Here is a 25,618-nt window from a genome sequence, read left to right as displayed (position 1 = left end):
TGTTCTTAGTTAAATTATAAGGAAGGCATATATTAGAAAATAAACAAAGTAGTGGATCCTAGTTTGATACTATTTTGTTATTCATAACATAGAGACGTGTGCTCCGAGCTGGTTGGCGTAGGGATAATATTCAGAATTAAATAATCAATCGCCCGATAGCGGAGTTCCTTTAGCGGCTATGTTTTCATGGTAGTATAGTGAGGTCCGGGAACCAGACTCTTGTAACTGTGGATAAAAATTAAAGGGACCAGTCTGACAGCGTAGACCGGTCTAATATATGTAACGATTTAGTTTTTATCAGATTCAAGTAAAAATAAGTTACTATTTAAAGGCAGAAATTTTATTTCTGTATAAAGTTCGTTGTCATTATATATTTGTTCACGTTTCTTTCCGTAAATTTCCGGTAAATTCCGATGTCCGAGAAAATCATGCGCACACTCTGAAAACCGTTTTGACAGTACAGCATCAGAGTGGGTTGACATGAATCAATCAGAGATATTTGTGAGCCATGTATGTATTTAGCCCATTACACCAGCTTTTTTAAGGTCTAACACTGAAGGAGCATAATGCTTGATCCATCTTCAAGCGAAGAGGAATCAGACAATGAAATTGCTGAGGATGAAAATTCGGATGTGCTCAGCATCCCAAGCGCTGACCAGAGAAGTCTCTCCGCCAGTGGGGATAACTTGAGCATAATAGTGGGCATGCAAGGTCACTCTAGATCAAATAGCATCAGACCCTCTAGTCCGAGTCCATCCTTAGCAAGTGAAAGAGAGAAAATAGAAAAGGATGCCGAAAAGATAGAAAAGGAAGAGGAGGAAAGGAAAAAACGGCTTCAGTTGTATGTGTTTGTAATGCGATGCATAGCGTACCCATTTAATGCCAAGCAACCAACAGATATGGCAAGAAGGCAAACTAAAGTAACAAGACAACAACTGCAGACGATCAAAGAACGTTTTCATTCTTTTCTAAGTGGAGAGACTACCATTGTAGCGGACGAGGCATTTACTAATGCTGTGCAAAGCTATTATGAAGTGTTTTTAAAAAGTGATAGAGTTGCAAACATGGTCAGAAGTGGTGGTTGCTCTGCTAATGACTTTAGGGAAGTCTTCAAAAATAATATAGAAAAGCGAGTACGAAGTTTACCAGAAATTGATGGATTAAGTAAAGAGACAGTATTAAGTTCATGGATGACAAAATTCGATGCAATATTTCGTGGAGAAGAAGATCCTCGAAAACAGCCACAGAGATTGACTACAGCAGCTTCGGAACTCATTTTGAGTAAAGAACAGTTATATGAAATGTTCCAAAATATTCTTGGCGTGAAGAAATATGAACACCAGATCCTGTACAATGCATGTCAGGTAATGTATCTTTATTTTCTTCAGGTAATATTTGCAAGGCATTTGTCATTTTGACTCATTATTGTTACACAAGAGTTTTGGATTGATGGTGTGATGACACCATTACTGCAGGGGTCATTATGATTACACAAGAGTTTTCATTTGAAGGTGTGGTGATGCTGTTCTTACATTCTTTCATTTTGTGCAGCATGGAATCCTCCCTTCCACTCCTTATCTTTCCAAGTCAGCTTGAACAAAATAACCAGGCAGTTTGAGCAATTTAAATTGTTTACACTTTTGTACATGTTTGAACAAAAGAGGATACAATTTGATACCAGTGGAATCACTCCTTGGTCCTGGACACAGGGATAGTTTCTCTGTTTTTGTCCACATTGAAAAAATAATCAGAATAACTGTCTCAGTGACCAAGGGCAGGATGTCATGATGTAGCTTTTTAATACATGGTACCTGCTCCTGTCACTTGTTTGACAATATCATTTGATTATTTGACTGATACAGATTTATGATTATGAAATTGTAAAATGGCATCGGACAAATCATCGTGAGATAGAATGTGAAACATCTATGTAACAGCTAAATCAAGTGGGTGCATAGAGACACAGGACTGCGCTGAAATGCAGGAATGCAGTAGAAACACCGAAATGCACTTCAGTTATATTGTATATACCATTGTGTATATTGGTTGTGTATGTATCATTCATATCTGTGACATTTAGTATTAGTTATATAATAAATTAATATGTACTTTCTTTTCTGGAAGTGATGCAATATCAAACAAAGAGAAGCTGGAAACTGCATATTTTGGCGACAGTTTGTAAAGTAAAAATTTTAATATTAACAGTGTGTATTGCAATTTATACACGAGTTTAATGCTTCAGCTATTAATAGTAAACACAAATTAATATTTTTTTTAAGTTGATTATTATATTGTGGTTATTAATAACTAACATTTTTCTTATTAGCTTAAGTACCGAGATGTGTGAGATTTGCGCAACCCAGCAGGTGAAACACTGTATAGTTTAAGTGTAACTATCATGAATTATGCACGATAATGGTCTAAATGCAAAGAAACATGCGAGAATAGCATGTCTTTCATTCATTGTTTTTTAAACCTATTCTGTTATTGGAAAAGGAGTATGGGATACTGGATAGTGGCAGAAAGGTGTTTAATACACAAAGACAATTTTTGGAGCATATTTCAAAATGTATTTGTTTTATATAACACACAAATGTTTAAAACTTAATATACAAATAAGGCAATCCAGACTTGCTCACTCAGAGACAAAATAAGATTAAATGGTAGCAACAACAGGAATGAACACATCCCAAGTTATCCCTTTACCTCATAGACCATATTTACAAAGTGCAGCGCGCTATAAATTTAACACCTGTTACCTATTCGACCCCATACTCATAATCCTGTCTGTGAACTGTTAATAATGTAGTATATGTTACGTTTAACAGCAATTTTAACATTTTACATTTTTGGTACACATCTGTTATATGTGGAAAAATTTAAGAGTAAAATCCGATTGTTATAGCTGTGTAATTATTTTTCAGGGAAGAATTTTTTATTTGCTTTAAAATCTTGAGAGAACTCGTTCACCGACATGTCAGTGAGGCTGCGTGACCAACCGTAGCTGCCATTTCTTATACTCGAAATTTACAAGTTTTTCGTCTGTGTCTACATCACCAAGTCATCTGAATTTGATCATTTATAAAAACTAATCGCTGCCTACATCAATATCAGAGCCTTTACCTAAGTTATTGAATTTACTCTTATATAGTTGTGATTCTAATCTTGAAAACTTCGTAAGTACTGACTGTGTGATCTGGCGTAATTGTCATTTGTAGAAATGAATGTAATATCTGATAGAAGGGGGGTTCCCTGAAGGTGGCACTATGAAAACCGGCTTAAAATGGCTGATGTTTACAGCCGACATCAAAAGGTGCTTCTATGTTACTGGAGTAGAAGCGTCAGTAAGCGCTTCCATACGAATGGTGTAGAGGTGTCCAAATACACTTGCATGAAGTAAGGGTTAAATCAATTAAACTGATAAGACTTTGGCTTCTGCATACAGCCTAATGAACAAAAAATGATGTATTGTTGAGCAGTTTTACCCGATGTGCAGCAATAGCCGACATAGTGGTATATTTATATATATATATATATATATATCGTTCACTAAAATATACCAAGTAATTAACACGTTTCCATACTATATATTCCAAAGGACAATTTACTAGTTTATACCTGTTTACATACAAAGCATCACATAACCTACCTTAAAATTGTGATACAAGTCCTATTAGTATGAAATTTAAACCTTATAAAAAAGAAATGAACAAGAAATGCGGGAATGTAAAGATACTAGTTTCATAGCAATCAAACATTGGATTTGCTGCGTATATGGTTATGAAAATCAGTTTGAAAATAGCTGGTTAAATCAAAACATGTGAATAGTACATATATTTTATGTAGGATAAGAGAAATTATCATGCAACAATCAGTGCGTTGGTTGCAATATATGGTTTTTGCTTGTCTTAGTCTTTTGTTTCGTCACTGTTCGTTTATTTTCCATTTTCTTTGTCCTGGTTTCTTTACACGTGTCCTCGGAGCCACGATTTCTGAATGTCCATCTGATGATGTCATGTATTTACTGTCTAAGAATGAATCGTCTGAATTTTGTGCAGAATTTTTGTCCTTGTTAGGTAGTTTGTGTCACCCAATCCGTCTTTGAAATTTGAAATTGCCTGTGCCTGTCTGTCCACCAAGTTATTTAAATGAGATACAAGTTCTGTCAGTAGCTTTGATTTCCACCTTACAATCTGCTTTAACACATGGTTAACGCACTCGCCATTGTTGTTAGTCCATTCGTCATCGATCAGATACACTCGTATAGGTCCCCGAGTTATCACTAGGATTTTAAAACTAGGAGTCCCACCATGAAAAGTTGCAGTCCCTTCTTTTCTACAGAATCAACACAGATGTGAGTGCATCTATTATTAGATGGAGAGGTTTTCATAATGTAATCACTCACTATAATATAGTTTCATTACAACAGTCTATTGACAGGATCGCAAATTTATGGTTTATTTATTTGTATACGTACTTGTAGTAATTTTAGGCAAATAAATAGTATCTGAGTTGCTGTTTTTTCCCGTATTTTCGCAAATACATGTCAAGTCAGAAAACAGCTTAGACCTTAAAGCGCATCTCGGGAATTGCACAACATAGCATTGTCCTATACATTTCTGACCTATATAATTTGCATTTTAAAGTTAAATATTTTAATAAAATAATACCTAGGCTTTGGTTTCAATGATTTGTATATTTTTTTGAATTTATTTTCCCAATGATTTAAGAAAACAGACAATCTAATAAACTAATACATCCCAGACATAGTGAAGTCCGCCATTATTTCCCATTAGCCCTACTGGTTCACTTACTAATTTTATGATGAAATAGTGTAAAAGAGGCAGTTAATATATATCCAGATCACTGATTTTGATCTTAAAACACAAGTTTGTATGTTTTATCATCAAAGGATAGCACGCAGGAAATTGACAGTTGCTACCTTACTCGGAAAAGGGTTAATGCTCAATCAGCTATCAAAACAATGCTTGTGAGTGGGCAAGAGTTTGTTTGTCAACGTAATTGACATAAAAACTAGGCCTAGCTACAGATGCCTTGATGAATACATTTTGCTACAACACTAGAACTAACCGAGCTAAGGCGAGAAGCATTAAAAAATAATATGATATGGTCAGTCAATGTACCTCTTAAATAATCTCAGGGCAAAGTCATTTTCACTTTCTTAACAGAAGGCGACATTTACATTTTTAGGCGACTTGTCACCCACTTATGAATGGCATTTTGTCTAAGTCTCAACATGTCTTGATTCTGAGGTCACATGCACTGCTTATTCCGCTACATTCAGAAATGAACACAATAACGAAAGCTAAAGTTGTTTATATGATGTACTTTTATCAATGACCACATGTCCATCTCTGGTTCATTCTGCCTCTGAATTCAATCACTGTTAATATCAGTACATTTTCCCACCCGGTTACCAGTCAAAGCCTTTGAACGTGCCGCCAAGCTATTGCATCATGTTCTTTTTTTATGTAATCTTATAAAATGGCAACCTGTACATCAAGGGGTCTTTCAGTCACTGAATTCTGTCGTAAATATCAATACAGCTAATTGATCAACACATTTTCCCACAAAGCAGGTGTCTGAAGCAGGACTGGCAAGTCTTTGAATTTTGCCGCACACCTATTACATGCGTATGGAGGACTCCCATTTCAGTTATTTTATGCGTTCCAAATAAAAAATCGTTGCCCAAATATGTGTAATTTAGCGTTTCTGAGATCTCTGGGTCCGTTTACCTTGGTCAGCAACTGATTTTCCAGTCTTGACTGACAGTAGTCAATACATTTTGAGGAAGCATCCCAACAGAAAGACTCCAAGTTATCACAGTTCTCTTCAAAACAAATTGTGTCATCAGCGTCCATAATTCTTTCAAATCCATATATTTTGACCAAAATAAGATTTTGGTCCTTTTTGTCAACAACGTCGTCTTTAAGTTTTGGCATAGTGTTTTTGCGAAGGTGTCTGGCACATGAGTCAAATCTGGAAATGCGGTCGTTATGTCTTTGACCATTTCCATTTCATCATCGGATTAGTCAAATCTGTGTCTACTAATTTCATCTTCTAACGTCGTGCATGAAGACCGGTCCTATAAAAATTGGTGGTTGTCCTGTACGCTGTCCAGTTACAGAAAGTTGTTTATAAGAAGTCACAGTCACATGCGTGTCACAGAGGTTAAATGTTTTATCCACTCCTAAAACAGTCTGTCCAGTGCAGCACATATTCTTTATGTCAGTTAGCTGTTCATCTTCATAAAGTAAAATGCATGGCGTTTAATCCGTATTAGAGCTCTTACGAAAGGATGGCTTAGTGTAATCATATTCTCAAGTTGCTGAATATGATCCACAGCAGTTTTTCTATGTCCTGTGGTATGTCCCTTCAATTTTTCTTACTTTTTGTCACGTATTTGCTGCATTCTAGTCAGTCGTATGTGTCACCTCATCATATTTCTTAAGTTTTGCATAGATCATTTGTGGTTTGTCTGTAGCATGTCCTTTATTTCTGTTGTTACAAAGTCTGGTGTGCGTAAATATTCTGATACTAGATCATGGTCATTAATTGCATTTATTTGGAGAATGTGTCGATTGGTTTATGGTAACTATTAATTTCATAATCAAAACTTAATGAATAATATAAATAATTCAATGATGCTTATTTTTGGGGCATTATATACGCCAACATTAATAATAATCTGCACACCTTTATTCGTAATTTCCATGTCTGTGTTTCATTCGTGTTGATCAAAAGATGTACAAAAGAGCTGGGTAGGCAAGAATGTTGAAAGTGTTACAACTCGAGCTTAACTATGTGGCTGTTAGAAAGTCTCATAAGATCAGAAGATTGTGATATAAATTTCAAAATAAATATGGAATTATTTGACATGCCATTTTTTCATGTATTTTGTATTTAGATCATTCAGATAAGTCTTGATTGTTACACTTGCATTGAATGCCTATTTAAATTGCTGATTTTCACGAATTTCATTCATCCTGGCATTATTAATAAATCATTACTAATATGTATTTATTAGTAATAGATTAAGCATTAAACTTAAACTTACGTAAAAAATTGTATTAGACACTATTAATAGTAAATGTTATTTTCTGTAAAAAAAATGTCGCAAATTTCACAGTTTCCAGCTATGGTATATACGATATTGCGTTTCAGTGTTTCTATTGCATTTTGGTGCATTCTGGTATTTCTATGCACCAAAATCAAGTGTGTATTCGCTGCATTAAAACTGAATATCAAAAATGGGGGAAAAGGCAGATGACATTAAATTATTTCATTCAAAACAATTTACCAAGAATCATTAGCATGTATGGATTGATCTATGTATTTCCTCAGTTTACTTTCCAGCCATGGTATTAAAAAGTCAGCCCTCATTTTTTCAAACTGATAGCTCAGTTGGCTGACATGCACACAAAAAATCTTGAAATCATTCCACAATGACTTATGGCATTGTAAATTGCTGTATATCCTTTAGTTGTCAGATCTTAAACAGCTGAAAGAAACTGATTTAATCAGATTGCATGTTACTTTTATGCAGGAAGATATTTGGTAATGTTGGTGTTTGCTACAGATTTAGATGTTGACATAATTCCAAAATTTGTACATTCTACAGTAGACCGTGGATTGTTTCTTTCACTAACAATAGGGCTGAAAGGCCAAATTTAAAATTTCATCTCAGGTTCATAAATATGGTATTTTTGTGAAGGTCAAAGCATCAGAAATCACAGATTAGGAGATACAAATAATTCTTTTCATGGTTTTTGCTCATAGCAAGTGCAAACAACTTATTATATTGTCTGCAAAAAAAATCTCAGAAAAGTGAGTATTTTTTGTAGTGTATATATTGAATACAAATCAAGTAATGGAATGTTTTATGTGTGTTAATTCTTGAAACAGTCACTAATAAATATAGCTAGACTGTTCTTGAGGCATAAAAGAGAGAAAGAGAGAATATGTTGTGCAAGTTGCAATATCCTATTTCAAGCTGAAAACGTATGGGTCAGATGAAAATTTGTCAGTACAGTTTTGACCCTCACTATTTTTATTTGACTCCTCAGTTCTGTCATCAATGCATTTTTTTAACCCTCAATTTTATACCCCTGGTGATGCACCATGTGTGTGTGTGTGTGTGTGTGTGTATATATATATATGTGTGTGTGTGTGTGTGTGTGTGTGTGTTCTTGTATTTGAATTATGCCATCTGTTTCACTCTAAACTGCCACACTGCAGACATTGTAGCGATATGACTGAAAAATTGTTAAAGCTATGTTAAAAATCCAAATCACATCACAACACACATCTGTTTCCCAATATTCATATTTACATTTAACATTGGACTTTGGCAATATTTTGTTTTCAAATCAAACATTTCTGAGTTATTTTGGTCATTAGACTCGAAAAGAGAATAATAGAAAATATGTTGTAACAAATATTAACTGAGTAACCAGATTACATTATTGTAATTACAAGTTAGTAAAAATGCTTAATCAACTACCCATAATCAATTTTTTAAATATATTTTGTACGTACTTTCTAAAATTTCACAATAATGGCACTGTGAAAGATTTCTAATATGCATTTGAAACAATCCCTGTAATAATAATAATAATAATAATAAAGACTTTATTTAGAGAAGGTAACTCTTTTAGTTAGAGAACTAATCTACCTTGAGGCCTTCTATCTGCTATGTACAATATATACATTATATACTACGTGATGTGAAGAATCTGGCTTGACACTAAATAAGTAATTTTAAAATTCAAATTATAAAACCTAGAACACATGCACAGGCATCGGTGAAAACATAAACATATATAAAACATAAAATATTAGCCTGCATTGAAATGTTCAACTATGAAAATGATGCAAAATTTCAGAAAGCAAAGTGGTATTTTTTGTGCTAGAACTGTTCAATTTTCTAAAGATTTCATTTATTTAAGACATTGATTATGAAAAGAAGAAATGCTAGGAGCCTGCCTTATGTCACTGGGAATGTTGTTCCATGCCAGGCGTGGACCAGTCTATTGAAAACTTTTTTTTTAAACAATTCCTTCTTTGGCCTTGGTATAATGTGAGTTTTACTTCTTATGACAAGACCTTAAATTTGAGTACCATCATCATTTCTTTGGTGTAAGATATTGCTTAGATAGACAGGAATGGCTTTTCTGGATACTTTATACATCAATTTGGCATTTCTAAGAAATATTCTTTCATGTATTGTTAAAACCTTTATGTTATTCATTGCATTCTGAAAATTGTCTATACATTGATCTAGAATTAAATGGCAAGCCCTCTTTTGTAGTCTTAAAAGTGAATTAGAGATATCACCCCAAATTACATTACAGTAGTCCAGATATGGCTGAATATAACTTTATAAAAGATGACCCTATACTGTACCATGTACATGAGAGCAAATCAGGGATGGTCCTAGCTTTTAGAAAGTTGTCACCCAAAAAATTGGCAAACTCAATATTTTGTTGCCAGTGTTCAAAAAATGTTGTGAGAACAAGTAGTGAATATTTTTCCAAGTCTATTAATGTAATAGGTAAGGAAACTTGAAAAAGGTGGGAGACTTATTATTTTATCGACAACAAGCAGTACAGCTATAATATTACAAATTAAATCATTACATGGCTGTTTTGCACTATTAAAATGTTATAGAATGTCACATGATGATCCATTACGATTGTAGTAAGCTGCGAAGAAAGTGTTTCTCATGGCACTGATAAAAGCATTTTTATTTTCACTAATAGCAGTGATCTTTGCTAATTCCACGGTCTTTGCATCCCGCATCACTGTTTGTGCATAGGTATGACTGTTGTCACCTGGAAAAAAAAATGCATTATCAAATGTAAATGATCTACTTTCCTTACATCTACAGTGTCTCGCTCATTTTTTTAATAGAAACATCAGGTATTAAGCAAATCTATATTATGTATATTATTTTCCAAAAATTAGTTTTGTAATGACATTTTAATATTAAAACCCTATGATTGTACTTTGCAATGTAAGATAAGTGACATATAATGCAACCGTCGATTTCATGCATTCAGTAATTAAATGTCCCCCCCCCCTTTTTTTTTAATGGTTAGCTTCGCAAAGTACATCTCCATCAACCAGGAGTTAAGGAATTTAAAGGACAAATCTTGATAGTGATGAACTGTGACTGATACGGAAGGATGACAATTTGCAAATGGTCTGTCATGATAGACTACTTGGTGTTTTGGTAGATAATAACCTATCATAGACTGAACATATCAAACATATCAGTTAAAAAGTCAATTCAGGTTTTATGCTTCTCAATAGGATACGACATTTCCTCCCTGAAAGGCACAGAAAACTATTTTATAACAGTTACATACAACCCTAATTAGACTATTGTAATATAGTATGGGGTAATTCAAATGATAGAAACACATCAAAGCTGGCACATCCTCAAAAAAGCATCTGGGCTAATATCAGTCCAGAATGAAAGCAAGGAAAATATAGCTGGTAAGTTAAAAATATTACTTATTAAAGACCAAATTTGCTTGAGAAAAGCCAAATTAATGTACAGGATATCCAATAATAGTGCTTCTGAATATTTGCAATCACTATTCCAGTAGAGGCTACCTGGCAATACTCCCACCTGTGATCCATGTCTACCAAACAGTATAAAATTCCCAAACCAAATAAGGAGTTATTTTTAAAAAGTTATTCTGTAAGAAATTTCAAGTTCATGCTTTGTGTTTTGGATGTCTGACAATGTTGTGTCATCTGCATAGAGATCTGTAGATGATATTGAGTCCCTTAGTAAAAGTGGTAGGTCATTAATAAATAAAATAAATAGTAATGGACCAAGAATTGAGCCTTGTGGTACTCCGTATCTAATTGTTCCAGGTTTGGACAGAACATTATTTGTATAAATATGTTCTGTTATCTCACTTAAGCATGAAGTAAACCATCTAACTGCTTTCATCACATTGGTAAATTTTCTGTTTCTTCAAAAGGATTTTATGATCCCTCATATTAAAAGCTTTCCTGAAATCTACAAATACAGATTCTATTATTCTACCTTATAATAATAATAATGATAATAATAATAATAATAATAATAATAATGACCGTATTTATACCTTGATCAAGTGCTTGAAGGTTATGGAGATCAAGGCAGTCTCACATGAATGTTTCTGTCTAAAGCCTGATTGATTATGGTTTAACAGCAAGTGTTTGGTTAAATATGACATGAATGAGTCATGGACATGTTTTTCAGTCAATTTTGACAAGTTTGGTAGCATTGAGATTTGTCGGTAGTTATCAGTATCATCCATAGAAACATTTGTGAATAGGAGTTACATTTGTAGCTTTCCATATTTTGGGGACAGCTATGGTTGCAATACTCAGACTGATTTTTCTCCATTTTAAAATGGAATTCTGCTTTTCTCCTTACTTGAATTCGATTTTTCTTGATATAGTCCATTTTTTAAAAAATCATCTCCAATTCAGCTTTTTAAAAAACTGTTATGATTGTAAAATGTATTTTTGGACCCCTGGATTGGGGTTGCTGCCCTTGAGACCCCATCGGTGGAAGACCCCCAAACCCCCCTTTCGAATTTGCAGCTTTTTTTGTGGAATACCAAAATCATGTCTGAATACTTAAATTGATTTTGAATGTTATGATATCTACAATAGCAGAAGCAGAAGATTTAATGAGTCATGGACCAATCTGATCCAGTCCTGTAGCTTTCTTGGTATCGAGTTCACTGAGCCAATTTTTAACAAAGTATTTTGATACTGGTGGAATAGAGAAACATTCCTCCTTAGAGATTTTGCTGCTGCAGAACTTTTTCAGTTAATTAAAGTTGTTGTCTTTCAATGGTTCTTTCAATTTTTTGTAATGTTGGTGAAAAAATCTTTGAAAACATTTGCAATGTCCGTGTCATCAGTGACTATGGTGTCATTTACCAGAAGTGAGTGAATTTTATTTGTGTGCTCCTCCAGTGAGTTCGTTGAAGACTTTCCAAATGGACTTTGTGTTGCTCTTTTTGTTTTCAAACAATGATTGACAATAAGTTTTTATATCTTTTTTAATCATACCTGTTATTATATTTCTCCATCCTTTATATTGTGCTAGGTTTCCCATAGCCTTGAATTGGTCTCATGTTTTCATAGTGTCTAGGATTTCAGTAGTAAGCCAATTAGGTTGGATTTCATTCTTTAATCGATGTACATTCATTGGTGCATGCTTAGAGACTACATCCATAAATAAATCAGTCGACACTCTCAGAGCTTCATCTATGTCATCCAAATTTTGGATCATATTCCATGGAAGTCATTGAGAAATTGTTCTTCATTAAAAGTTTGGAAGGATCTGTAAGTGATAGTTTTGTGTGTATTTTTATTATATCTTTTGCATTTAACCTTTCTTGTAAAAACAAGTAGGATAGTGGTCATTAAGACCAACATTCGGTACATTAACACAAACCACATTGTCTGGTTGGTTGGTATAAATGTGATCAACGAGAGTGCTTGATATTTCTATTATGCTTGTGGGCTCATTTACCAGCTGGACTAGGCCTAATGATTCAATAAATCGGAGTATATATATTTCTTTCTCCTGTGCAAGAACATTTTCCATTTATTCAAAAAAGTTATCATTAAAAAATGCTTTGGAGGAAAGTGGCCTATAAATGAAACCAACTAGGAATGATCTTGAATTATTTTGAGAAATTTCCACCCAGATATTCTCAATTTCATGGGACTCCAAGTCATGCCACTTTTTTGCATTTACATCTTCCTTAATACACCTCTCCCTCAATAACTTACGCACAATGGGGTCCACAAACATAGACCGCATTATAAGCTAGTGTGCAAATTACAGAGGGACCTTCAATTTAAAAAAAAAATCAACTTAGAAATTGAGAAAATCACGAGGGGCTGGTTAGGGAACTTGGCTGTTTAATTACTGGATCCTTGTTTTACAGTCACGTCGATAATAATTGTTAATAATGTGCTTTTCTGATGAAGTTGCTCTTTTTTTTCTGTATAAATAACATGAAAGTGTTCCAACTGGTTTCAGGAACCATCACGTGTATGCAAAAACATGTATATTACGTTGCTGCTTTTTGTTTTGTTGATTAGTCTGGTTTGCAGAGTGGTATATAATAATATAATGCTAAGTCAGGAGTAAAAAGCAGCAGGGAACTAGACTGTCGATACACCACCAAACAAGATTCCTTTTTTACAAAAGCTAGCGACATTTATTTCATGATACAATCGTCTAAGTCGAAACTCAGTTTTTGTATTGTTAAATTAGTACATTATTGATGTCATAGTTTTATTGGAAGTAATAGTGAAATTTATTATCATCCTTGAGGATATCTCCAAGTGCCAATTCAGGAATTCTCTGAAACTCGCTTGCCCACAATGGTCCATCTCTGTGAAACCAAGCTCTTTATATTACGAAGTATTTGGTTTGCTTGGTTACCTAGCTATCACAGATATAAATGAGTCAGTTAATTTAAAGTAGTTTAATTATATTACATATGCAATAACATTTTTAACAGTGTTCAATTGATCAACGGATGTGGGTTCACCCGACATACGACCGGGGCTGCTAGAATTTATGTATTAAGGATTTGCATGCCTTTTCACTTTTCTTTTATTCCACCTGCTTTATTTGATTCAAAAGACATAATTAACATGATAATACAAAGTAGGCCAGCTTTTAAATCAGTGCAACAGTACAACAAATACTTCATGTCAGTTATCAAAACACGGTCAGTACTTAATTAGGTTCTTAGAGAAACAATTGCGGACATAGCTGATATGGTAGATTAACACATTGTATTTATGATGATAACACTTAAGAGGAACTAAAAGATGGAATTAAAAACAAATTTCCCTTAATAAAAATTATTTAATTGGCATTTAAATATGAATGTACTGCCTCCACTAGGCGTAAGTGACATTTCCATTGATCAAAAATTTTCTTGAATATCTTTAATTACGATGTATTAAGAATGATGTTTGGAAAGAAAATGTAATCAATTATATGACTTCTTATTAAAAGCTGATAATTTCAAAATGTTAGGGGGTCCCGAGTGGCTGAGTGGTCTAAAGCGCTCTCCATTACGGATCACTGCCATCTCACCTCTGTCTGCATGGGTTCAAGTCTCAAATTCAGCCAATGTGGGTATGTGAGAAAGCTTGCCAGTATCTTCTTGTGGGTTGGTGGTTCTTTCCGAGGTTTTCCCAGGTTCTTCCTCCACCATTAATACTGGCCGCCATGTATAGCCTGTCATGTGTGTTAAAGCCTACAACAACATCAAAATGTTGATTAAAATTTTCAGTACCCATCTACTGTTTTCGACCATAAAACGAGCGATATATAACGTTTCAGTTCCCATTTATTATTGATTTTCTTCAAGTTCAAGAAATAAGGATCAAAATTGGGAGTATTTTCAGGTTTACAAAATGGGATCCACACCTGACCCCGCATTGTAAGCGGGTTCGTGAGTTATCAAGGCACGAGTTATCGAGGGAGTGGTGTATGTACAACAAGACCTCTTCCTGCTCTCTCTCTGTACCTCCATAACGGTTTATTGTAGCCTTGACAGTGAAATAGGTTATCATTTTGGTTAGCATTTAATTCGGTTTGAGTGTCCTACAAAATGTATATTATTTTCCTTGGAAGACAATTTAATCTGGTCTATTTTTCCCACTTAACCACGTACATTTAAGTGACCTATGTTAAAACCTTTTGTATTTAGTTTCATATCAATTATATGTATGTCATCATGCAATGGGGTACTAAATGAGTTTGTCTCCATACTACTTTTATCATTCGGACATCCTATTTCTATATTTAAATGTTCATATATATTAGCATCTTTAAAGTCACATACAGACCCTGAAAACCCGTTAATTTTTGCATTTACATTAGTGTCCATTGAATAGTTAGAGCCAAAAGTCTCACTAGGTACATTTAGATTTTTTATAACAGAAAGCACTGTGCATGTTATTTGTGTTCACTTCACACAGGACTGATGTTTTTTTTACTCAACTAAATGAAAATGTATACCACAGCAGCTAAAAAAATCTGTGCATTTGTTTCCTTGTAGCACTGTACTAAAAAGCATGTTTATGACTTTGTACCAGGTTGTATCTAGTGTGACTTTGTAGCATGTCATGTTGAACTTGTCATGAACTGAGCATTGATCACTATTCTGGCTCTTCGTTTGAAGTATCATACAACATAACAATTCCAACTAGTGTGAAGTAAAATGCACACAATGAGTATTTATACATTTTAAGTATATAATGGACAAATATCTTTTTCTTTAAACATGAATAAAAGAAAAATATAGCCACAAACACATAATTTCATGGATATTTATCCTGGCACAAAACGGCATAGTTTTATATTTGACATAAGGGGTTTCCAGAACATTGTGAAATGGAATGGTTTAAATAAAGCAGTTTTAATAAGTGTGCTTGTTCAGCTGGTTACTTGTGCTTTATTTGGACCATTGTTGATGACATGATTGTTCTTTGACATGATGACAGAAGTAATTAAAAAATCGTCTCCAGTAGTTTCAAATACACAGAAGACCAAATGCTGTCTATTGCCCACTTTTACGAATAGGCATCTACATGTATGTGATGAATACTACACTTACTGTTATATGAAAATTACTGAACACATAAAATCAATGCAGTCAAATTCCCATGGCATATATTTTGCAAGGTCTACTTGAATCGGGCAGGGTGGGTTAGTTTTGTAGTTGCAGCTGATCTATTTCATTGATTTTAGGCAGCCAAGAATTACTGTCATTTCAGATAATGGGGATTACACTCTAACAAAAGTTATCATTAATTTAGCTGATCAGGATTTAATACGGTGGGGGCTTTACGGCTTCATTGGTATTTGTCAGGTTTGTTTTGCAGTGGGGGATGTTAGAAGATGGGGTAACATTCTTAGTCAGAGAAAGAAGTATATCATTCTTGTCTTTTGTTTGAATGCCATGAATAACTCGAGGCTTTATCATTAATTTTGATCTACAGTCTTTCAATGAGAGTATCATTTTACAGTACTCCCTAACTATAATGTTGACCATATCAGTTGTACAATACCTTCTCACTGCTGTTCATGGGCTCCATACAAGTTACTACCTTTTGGGCGAGGTCATCTTACATTGAACTGTTTGATGCATAATTATTAGATCCAAATAATGAAATGGGGATGCACAGGTAAATCCAGTGGGCAAAAGACAACGCATCTCCTTGCTTCCCCCTCCCCTCCCATCTGGAAGAAACTGACAATTTGGAAAGGCTAAATGATTGTTTCCACTAGAATGAATCATAAAGAAGAGCACACCAATGTGGGCATTCATCACTGTCAGTATTTGAGATAACCCGCATTCCCATATAATAATAATAATAATAATAAATAAAACTTTATTTAACTCATTCAGCCCCAGACCCATTATCAGTATCACTGCTGCTATGCCCCAGCAGCGCTAAGCTGTGTCTAGCTGCATGTGCCCCAGAGTTTTTACCTGTTTGAAAAATTTTGTAAACATTGTGCACGTGCATTCACTCTTACCTTAATTTCTCTGCTAATATCCAATTAAAATCCAAGAAAGTTTCACCATTTTTTGCAAATGAATTTGTCTACACAGTGATGTATTTTTTTTCCCTATTTGTCCAAGTCTTTCACGACTTATTTATACAGAATTTACAAAATTATGTGCAACATTTATCCGCAAGAACTCGATCATCATCGCTGTCAGCATCCTCATCTTCGGACGATTCAATCTCAGAAACTTCTATGTCCAAATCAAAATCTCACAAAATATCCAACTGCCGAACATATCTTTCCTCAGCTTGCTCAGTATTTTCAAGATCAAACCCGAGAAACTCCACATTTTTGCTCTCATCAAAAATCACTCTTACGTCCGCCATCATTTACAATTTTTCATGACCAGAACACGTGTAGTGAAACCGCTAACAGGAGCCCTTAGCTTCTGAACAATTCAAATTTCCGCAAATGAAAGTAAAATCATTTCTGATTGGTTTAATAGTTGTTAGTTCTTGGAATAAACCCATTTCTAACCAATCAGAGACGTTGAATCTAACACACATTTATCACGCTTGGAGACAGGATCGGCCATTGAATGCAGTAAAAAAATCACGACTACAGGTGGGATCGGCCATTGAATGCAGAAACCGGATCACGCCTACAGACGGGATCGGGGCTTAAAGGGTTAAAGGAAAAGCTCATTTGGTCAACTGATTAATCTTCCATTACGTCTTCTACAATTACATTTGTATGTATTTATGTGTACGTGTGTGACTTTAAGGATGTGTACATACAGGATTCATAAAAAGTCTAGTAGAAAACGTGTGCCTATAAATAAAAAGCGACTACCAAGGTGGAATTTAAAACGTTTCTCATCTCTTTTCAAGTAGACTTCATAATGATTCATTTTAATATAATTAACATTTTTGTATGTGAGAGCAGCAACTGGATTTATTTCTAAGATACAGCGTTGTGGGTTTCACATTTTTTTTCTGCAATGTAGTGTATACAAAAAAATCAAATGATTGCATGACAATAATTGCATCATATTTTTTTTCAAATGGAGACTGCTGTAGTGGTCTAAGTGTTTAGAGTGTCTTGCAAACAAGTTCTTTTTTTATTTATTTTTATTGTGGGAATAATAAGAGTGAGATTGAGACTGTCTTGAATACATGACCCTAGGCTTGTGAATAGTTTTATTGAAGTAAACAACTTTAAAAAAATTTTATTCTTAGAATAAAATGATTGGTTTTCATCAGGGCTATGTTTTTAGTATGTGATGATGTGACCCTCATACAGGCACCCATTCTGCACCTCAAAATTACTGTATTTTGTTGTTGCTACTCCTCTTCAGTGGATGGATGGTCATATCAACATGGGATTTTCAGAAGATGACTTCTTATTGAATCAGGTTGGTGGAAAATGAACATCCATGCCATTTTGTCTTTTAATACAGCCATCACAGCAACCATCTTGAAAATCGTGTTATTGTCACTATCCAGAACGGATGGTCATATTAACATTGGGTTTTCAGAACATGACTTCGTATTGTGTCAAGTTGGTGGAAAATGAAAACCGTGCCAGTCTGGCTTTTAATATGGCCACCACAACATCCGTCTTGAAAGTCATGCTACACTGGTCAACAGTGAAATCATTACTGACTTGAAAAGGCCCTAATCTGTAGTATTTTGGTGTGCCGAACACGAATATAACCGTGAAAAATTTGTATTGGCTCTCGTTTTGAAGATATTCATATACCTCATTTTCTATGTTTCACTGTGTAAATTTCTCCAGTAGGACTGCAGCAACATCCGGAATAATGATGTAACATTGCATAATACCATCATGCTCACATCATCCACAGTTGATTGCATCATTTTCTGATGCAATGCAATACTAATGCCATGCGGCTGCTGAAGTAAGTTGACGTCAGCAGTGTACTATACATGTGTAGGCCTATTATACTAATGCCAGGCGGCTGCTGAAGCTGACGTAAGCAGTGTACTATATAAAGCCCAATCAGATAGGTTCAGCATTTAAAATATTTTAGACGTTGTGCGAGACAGTTCAAGCTACTGTTACATAAAACTTATTATTTTATCCATTTACGTGCAATAAAGAACAGTAATGCCTCGAAAGTGTGTTAATACCGCGGACAATTTTTGCTATATTTGTGGGGAAGTGACATTTGCCAACCAGAAGAAAAGTATCAATTCTCAAGTGAAGAAGGCATATCATCTTTACTTCGGATGCAAGGTTGGTGACCAAGACAAGCCTTGGGCTCCGCATATATGCTGTGCTACATGTACAACACAGCTTTCACAGTGGTTGAATTGCAAAAGGTCATCAATGCCGTTTGCAGTCCCAATGGTGTGGAGAGAGCCAAGCAACCACCTAAATGACTGTTACTTCTGCTTGGTTCCTCCTCTTTCCGGCGGAATAACGAAGCGAAAGAAGTCGAGAATAGTCTACCCAAACATTCCGTCTGCATTGAGACCAGTTCCACATGGTGAGGGACTTCCTATTCCAGAACCTGCAGCAGAATATTCTCTTGATTCATCTGACGAAGACAAAGGTGAGTCGACCTGTTCTTCTCCTGGTCCATCAGCATGCAGTGATCCAGATTTTCACTGTGGTGCATCATCAACCCCACACAGAATAACACAGGAAGAACTAAATGACCTGATTCGTGATTTGGACTTATCAAAGAACAAGGCAGAATTGCTAGGATCAAGACTCCAACAATGGAATCTTCTAGAAGAAGATGTCACAATTACTGCATATCGAAAGCGCCACCAGCAATTGGAGCCTTTCTTCAGAAAGGAAAGTAATCTGATATTCTGTTCCGATATTGAGGGCCTCATGAATGCTTTAAAAATCACTCATGACCCACAAGAATGGAGACTATTTGTGGACTCTTCGAAACTGAGTCTCAAGGCTGTGCTTTTGCACAATGGAAACATTCTTCCATCTATTCCAGTAGCGTATGCTGTCCACATGAAAGAGACATACGATAACTTAAGGCAGCTACTGAATTCCATTGAGTATAACAAGTACAGCTGGCACCTCTGTGGTGATTTGAAGGTAGTTGCCCTTTTAATGGGACTGCAGCAAGGATATACAAAATACATGTGTTTCTTATGCGAGTGGGATAGCCGAGCAAGGGAAATGCACTACATGAGGAAGGAATGGACTCACAGGCAGAATGTAGCCATTGGAGAGAAGAATATCCAACACCCAGCTCTGGTTGAGGCTCAGAAAATCATGCGACCACCCCTTCACATCAAACTAGGTTTGATGAAGAACTTCGTGAAAGCCATTGACCGGACATTGCCAGCATTCCGATACCTGCATGAAAAATTCCCTCGACTCAGCGAAGCAAAGATTAAAGAGGGAGTTTTTGTGGGTCCTCAGATTCGAGAGCTTTTCAAAGATGACCGGTTCAACAACTTGCTGGAAGGTGACGCGAAACAAGCATGGAATGCTTTTCGCCTAGTTTCTACAAACTTCCTCGGAAATGTTAGGGCAGAAAACTATAAGGAACTAGTAGAAGACATGTTGATGAAGTATAAGAAACTTGGCTGCAATATGTCTCTAAAGATTCACTTCCTTCATTCCCATTTGGATTTCTTTCCTAGCAACTGTGGTATTGTTAGTGATGAACACGGCGAACGTTTTCATCAAGATATCGCAACAATGGAACAAAGATACCAGGGAAAATGGTCCACTACAATGCTGGCTGACTACTGCTGGACACTCCTCAGAGATGCTCCCGAACAGCTGTACAAGAGACAGGCGAAGAAATCTAAGATGTAGTCAATGACTTGATTTTTTATAGGTAGGCTATTACAGTTGACCTTTTACTATTGGAATGCATTTCGTTATGTAAACATTAATTTCTTGCAGATTACAAAAAAACTAGAGCCAATTTTGCAATTTGACTGTCATATTCGTGTTCAGCACATAAAAATTGATAAGAATTGACTAATTTTATTTCAGTAACATGACTTTTGTAAAAATTTGTTGTCCAGTGCTATTGTCACTCTCCAGAATGGATGATCATATCCACATAGGTTTTCAGAACATCACTTTCCAGAATGGATGATCATGTCCACATGGGGTTTTCACCAATATTGTTATCATATATAGTTGGTCCTAAATGAAGATGGTGCCAGTTGTTAATCAAATACATGAAAATCTTGTTGTCACTACTCTCCTTGAATTGACAGTCATTATGACATGTTGTTTTGACCCTGAAAATTCCAGTGATGCTAACTTTGTTCAAAATGAAAATGGCGACAATATGACATCCAATATGTTCACCATGGCAGCTAATGCAAATTGATGAAGAATATCAGAGATGATTTAAACACTTCACAGTTGAAAAGAAGAAATGATCTTATCTAGAATTCCAGGAAGTTCATTTGTTTGGTAGAGCATCAGTTCCTTCAAAGGACTTTTGTTATTATTATTATTATTATTATTATTTTACCAAGCTATAAAAAATATGAAATATGCATAAATGTTCTCTCTCAAATTTATTGATCAATGTGGGTGCATGAAAAAGCATGCCAGTAGCTTTTTGTGTCAATGATTGATACCTACAATAACAGCAAAAGGCAGGTGGATGAAAATTTCGGACTATGCTTGTTACAATGACACAAAAGGCAACTTTCTTAGCTGAGCAGTAATTATAGATATGTGTCATGCACCATTTAACCCTTTACCTGATAGAGCATAGTGACAAAGTGCAGGACACTATAAATAGAACACCTGTTACCTAGTCGACCGTGTATGCATCGGCCTGCCTGTGAACTGTTAAGCAGTGTAGTGTATGTTACGTTTAATAGCAATTTTAACCATTTTACATTTTTGGTACACATCTATTATATGTGGAAAAATTTAAGAGTAAAGTCTGATTGTTATAGCTGTATAATTATTTTTCATGGAAGAATTTTTTATGTGCTTTAAAATCTTGAGAAAATCATTCCCTGTCATGTCAGTGAGGCCATGTGACCAACCGTAACTGCCATTTCCCATACTCAAAATTTACATGTTTTTCGTCTGTGTCTACATCACTAAGTCATCTGAATTTGATAATTTGTAAAAACTAATTGCTGCCTACATCAATATCATAGCCTAAGTTATTGAATCTTTCATAGTTGTGATTCTAATTGTGAAAACTTCGTAAGTACTGAATGAAATCCACGACCGCCATTTTGGAGAGTGGAGATTATGACCCAGTTACTTTAAATAGCAGATATCGACCAGTGCATTAACAGTGACCATATGATCTGATGTAATTGTCATTCGCAGAAATGAATGTAGTATCTAATGAGGGGGGGTTTCCACGAAGGTGGCGCTACGAAAACCAGCTCAAAATGGCTGATGTTTACCACAGGTGTCAAAAGGTGCTTCCATGCGAATGGAGTAGAGGCTTCAAAAGGCGCTTCCATGTGAATGGAGTAGAGTAAAGGTGCCATTAGGACAGGTTTTACTTTATGTGCATGTGTTTATGTATGTGTATAATGGAATGGAAAGAGCTATCCCAGGATTCTATAGAAGAATACTGGATAATACTAGACAGAATTAATATTTAATGCAGTGCCTGGTAATACTTGGTAGAATTAATAGATAATGCAGATACTATCACACAGGTTAGAGAAATTTTAATTTGTACTGTACAGAGATTCAAACCTACATCCATGGGTAAATGGCACCCATTGCCTTGCCTGCACACACCAGTCCATATACCGTCACAACTAAGCACACATCACCAAAATATGATGCTGTAAAGTCAGTTGTAATATGCACTTGTGCATAGCAGACACGCTCACATCTTGACCTAGTATTTATTTCTCATCTAACTAGTTATTCCAGATTCTGTTATTAAAAGAAATAATTTAAAAACCTATCAGCTGTCTCAAATTTACAAAATGTGAATGAAATAATCACTTGCCTAACTGTTTTAGCAGAGAACAGTTTGGGGTCAGAGTGATCTAGTACTTCCTTATGCTGTACCTGTTGATAGCAGGTCGCATAAAGTCATTATCATAATCATGAGTCAGTAACTGTTGTTCATTGATCAGTCACATCATCATGATTCATGATATAATGAAGCAGGTTATATTACAGAAAAGGAGATTAGACCAGCAAGTATGATATTGTTTGTTTTTTGTTTTACATTTGTGGTAGCAGAGGGGTACTGCCTTCTTCGCATGTGTCAGAAATTTAAAAAAGTGTCAACAGACAATAGAGATGCAGGTGTTCTGGTCTGATGACAGGGATTACTGCAGAAAATGTGTTTTGATGGATTTAATTCTGAGTGAAAAATTATATAAATTTTACTTACCATCCAAATATCAGTCTATGTAAATATATTAATTACCAGCGAGTAGCTGAAAATCCTACGAAAGATAGATGATGAGATAAATGCCTCTTCCGGTTGATCTCCGCTACTAGGAGGTTTTTGTTGTTTTCTCCTGAAATTCGAGTAGGAAACACATTTTGAAAGTTATTTCTGAATAGATCTGAAAACACCAAATCCCAGGTGATCTTTCAATAACATACTGCCTAGTTGTGTTAGAAACATCAATTTTCATTGGCTATTTGGCTTGCGCATGAGCAGAAGGGTAAAAGTTGGATTTTTTAATTTTTTTTGCTAAATGGAGCCATTATTTTTCTATGGAGACCACTCATTATTCCAAATGCCCATCTTATCCTACTTTTCGCAAAGGTTCATCTGTCTGTCAGCAGTTCATACCAGTTTGCATTAGATCTGAGACAAGAAAGATCCCAACCATGACCCATTTTTGGGTAGAAAGATATCGAGTCCAAAAAATTAAGTTTTTCCCTCTGTATTTTTTAGTGCAACTAGATATTCCAGATTATTTGGCATCATTGTAGAGCTACATCTGTCTACCTTTCTATAATACCATCCACTTCAGTGTATCATGCATGACCATGATGCTACAGAGCTCGGCAGTAGGCTACTACCTCCTGTCACGTTAACTCATCGCTATGGGTTAATGTATTAAATAGCCAACAATGTTGCCAATGAAAAAAATCAGCAGATGGTACATTTTGTTACCAATAAGGAAATAAATTGCAATTTGTGATATTGGCGATGCCCTGCAAGATCCCTGATAAACTTTTTACATGTTAATTTTTGTACTTTTAAAAGAAAAAACTTTTTTCTTGTAGAGAAAAATACATATAAAAATTTCAGGAACCATGCCACGATCATCTTTTATTATTCATACACGATCTCTTCTCCAAAATGATAATAAACATTTTATGTTTTTTTTGTACTTTCATGAAAGATTTTTTTCATGTATGAGAAAAATACATATGAAAATTCGGGAGCCACACCACAACCATGTTATATCTGAATTCGTGTTATAACGGACTGTCCTATGGCGGTGTCACACTGTATGTAGGTAAAAAGTGAAACTCCAGATATGCAATCATATCGATGGATTATTGTGATGACGCTAGAAAGGGGGCAGCTATATTAAGAAAATCCCACTTTTAACGTTAGATATTATGCATGGCACCATCCTTGGTCTTGGTTATGATCAGCAAGAATGAATATCGGATGAACAGTATGGTATGAAGACAATTATGTATTTGCTTTCATTTATGTTACTGGGTTTTTTCCAGATAGTTTAGAGATCTCTTCTACTGCCATTTTATAGTGAACTTTCAGAAAGTAAAAGAAAAAAATTGTTTTTGTGGTAGTTTATTAAGCACTTTTACCAACCTGTAATTCCAGTACTGTGATGTCATTACTTTTGTCAGTTAAAATTAATTACAATGTATAGTTTCTGCCGTGTTCATTAAAAAGTCAAAATATATGTTTCTCTACATTCAGTATAAAGCACTCTGGTGGCCTAGTGGTTTGAGCGTCCACCTTGGATGTGGGATGTCGTGGGTTCAATCCCCGGTTGAGTCATACCAAAGACTTACAAAAATGTTATAACAGCTGCCTCGCTTGGCACTCAGCATTACGAGGTTAGTGTTAGGACTGGTTGGCCTGGTGTTAGAATAATGTGACTGGGTGGGACATCATGCTACATGTCTGCGGCATGATGCTTCAGTGCTAGATATCACTATAAACTGTCACACTGTAGACATTGTAGCGATATGACTGAAAAATTGTTAAAGCTACGTTAAAAATCCAGATCACACACACACACACACACACATTCAGTATACACACTTTCAGGTGTGAATTAAATGGGTATGAATATGATAATTTTTATACAAGTACAAAATGTGTTTATAATAAACATATAATGCAGAATTTTCAAGTTGAAAATAAAGAATTGATTAAAATGAGAATGAACACACACAAACACAACACACACACACACTGTGCTTGCTTTACTCCCACTTATTCCCTGTGCAGGTCTCACTTCCACTCTGTCCCAAAGGAGTCACATCTCCCTAAAATGTAAGTTTGGCTTGAAATTAAGACCATGGTTGGAGGGAACAGTCAAATTCAGCTATCACTATTCCATTGGAGCAGTGAAAATTACCTCCTGTTGTTATCATAACAGTTAAATAACATTTGTTGAGTCTGCATTCCCTGTAATAGTTAATTGTTTATTGAGTTAACTGAGTACCTGCCAGCATCCTGCACTTCATGGGGCACAATAAATGCTGCATGCAAATGGAAACTAGCCAGGTGTGCCAGCACCAAGCACTGACACTATTACTGATTATAATGAAAGGTATATGATCTCAAGCTGCTATCAACAATTTGGAAAAGATCACATTTGTCAACTCAGCAAATTATCCAGAATTATACCAAACAGTATGCTTTAATATTCAGTTTATTTTGTGGTGACAATTTTAAACATCTGGAAGTATTGCTAGGGTGTATATCCACCACCGACAGGCAGACATTAGATGATGACAGGAGAGAGTGTGATCACAATTTATATAAGTAAAAGAAGAGGCTAAGACAATACCAGAAATTCTGGGAAAATTAACACAAATGGCTGAAGTATGATTCAGGATAGG

General features: G+C 35.2%; 1 protein-coding gene across 2 annotated transcripts in view; it reads left to right on the top strand.

The window, feature by feature from the left end:
• Positions 1 to 433: 433 nt before the first annotated feature.
• The window catches only part of LOC149788471 (calcium-dependent secretion activator 1-like), a 237,371-nt gene continuing 212,186 nt past the window's right edge, over positions 434 to 25,618 (top strand). For both annotated transcript variants that reach the window (XM_089974454.1, XM_089974453.1), the window contains exon 1: positions 434 to 1,364. In XM_089974454.1, the coding sequence (XP_089830580.1) occupies positions 567 to 1,364 (798 nt within the window). In that variant the 5' untranslated portion in view covers positions 434 to 566. The remainder of the gene's footprint in view (positions 1,365 to 25,618) is intronic.

Source organism: Sinohyriopsis cumingii, chromosome 11 (genome assembly GCF_028554795.1).
Source record: "Sinohyriopsis cumingii isolate HCF-2022 chromosome 11, ASM2855479v2, whole genome shotgun sequence".
NCBI classification, from domain to species: domain Eukaryota; kingdom Metazoa; phylum Mollusca; class Bivalvia; order Unionida; family Unionidae; genus Sinohyriopsis; species Sinohyriopsis cumingii.
Note: the sequence above shows the minus strand (reverse complement) of the source record. Positions and strands in the feature narration are given on the sequence as shown.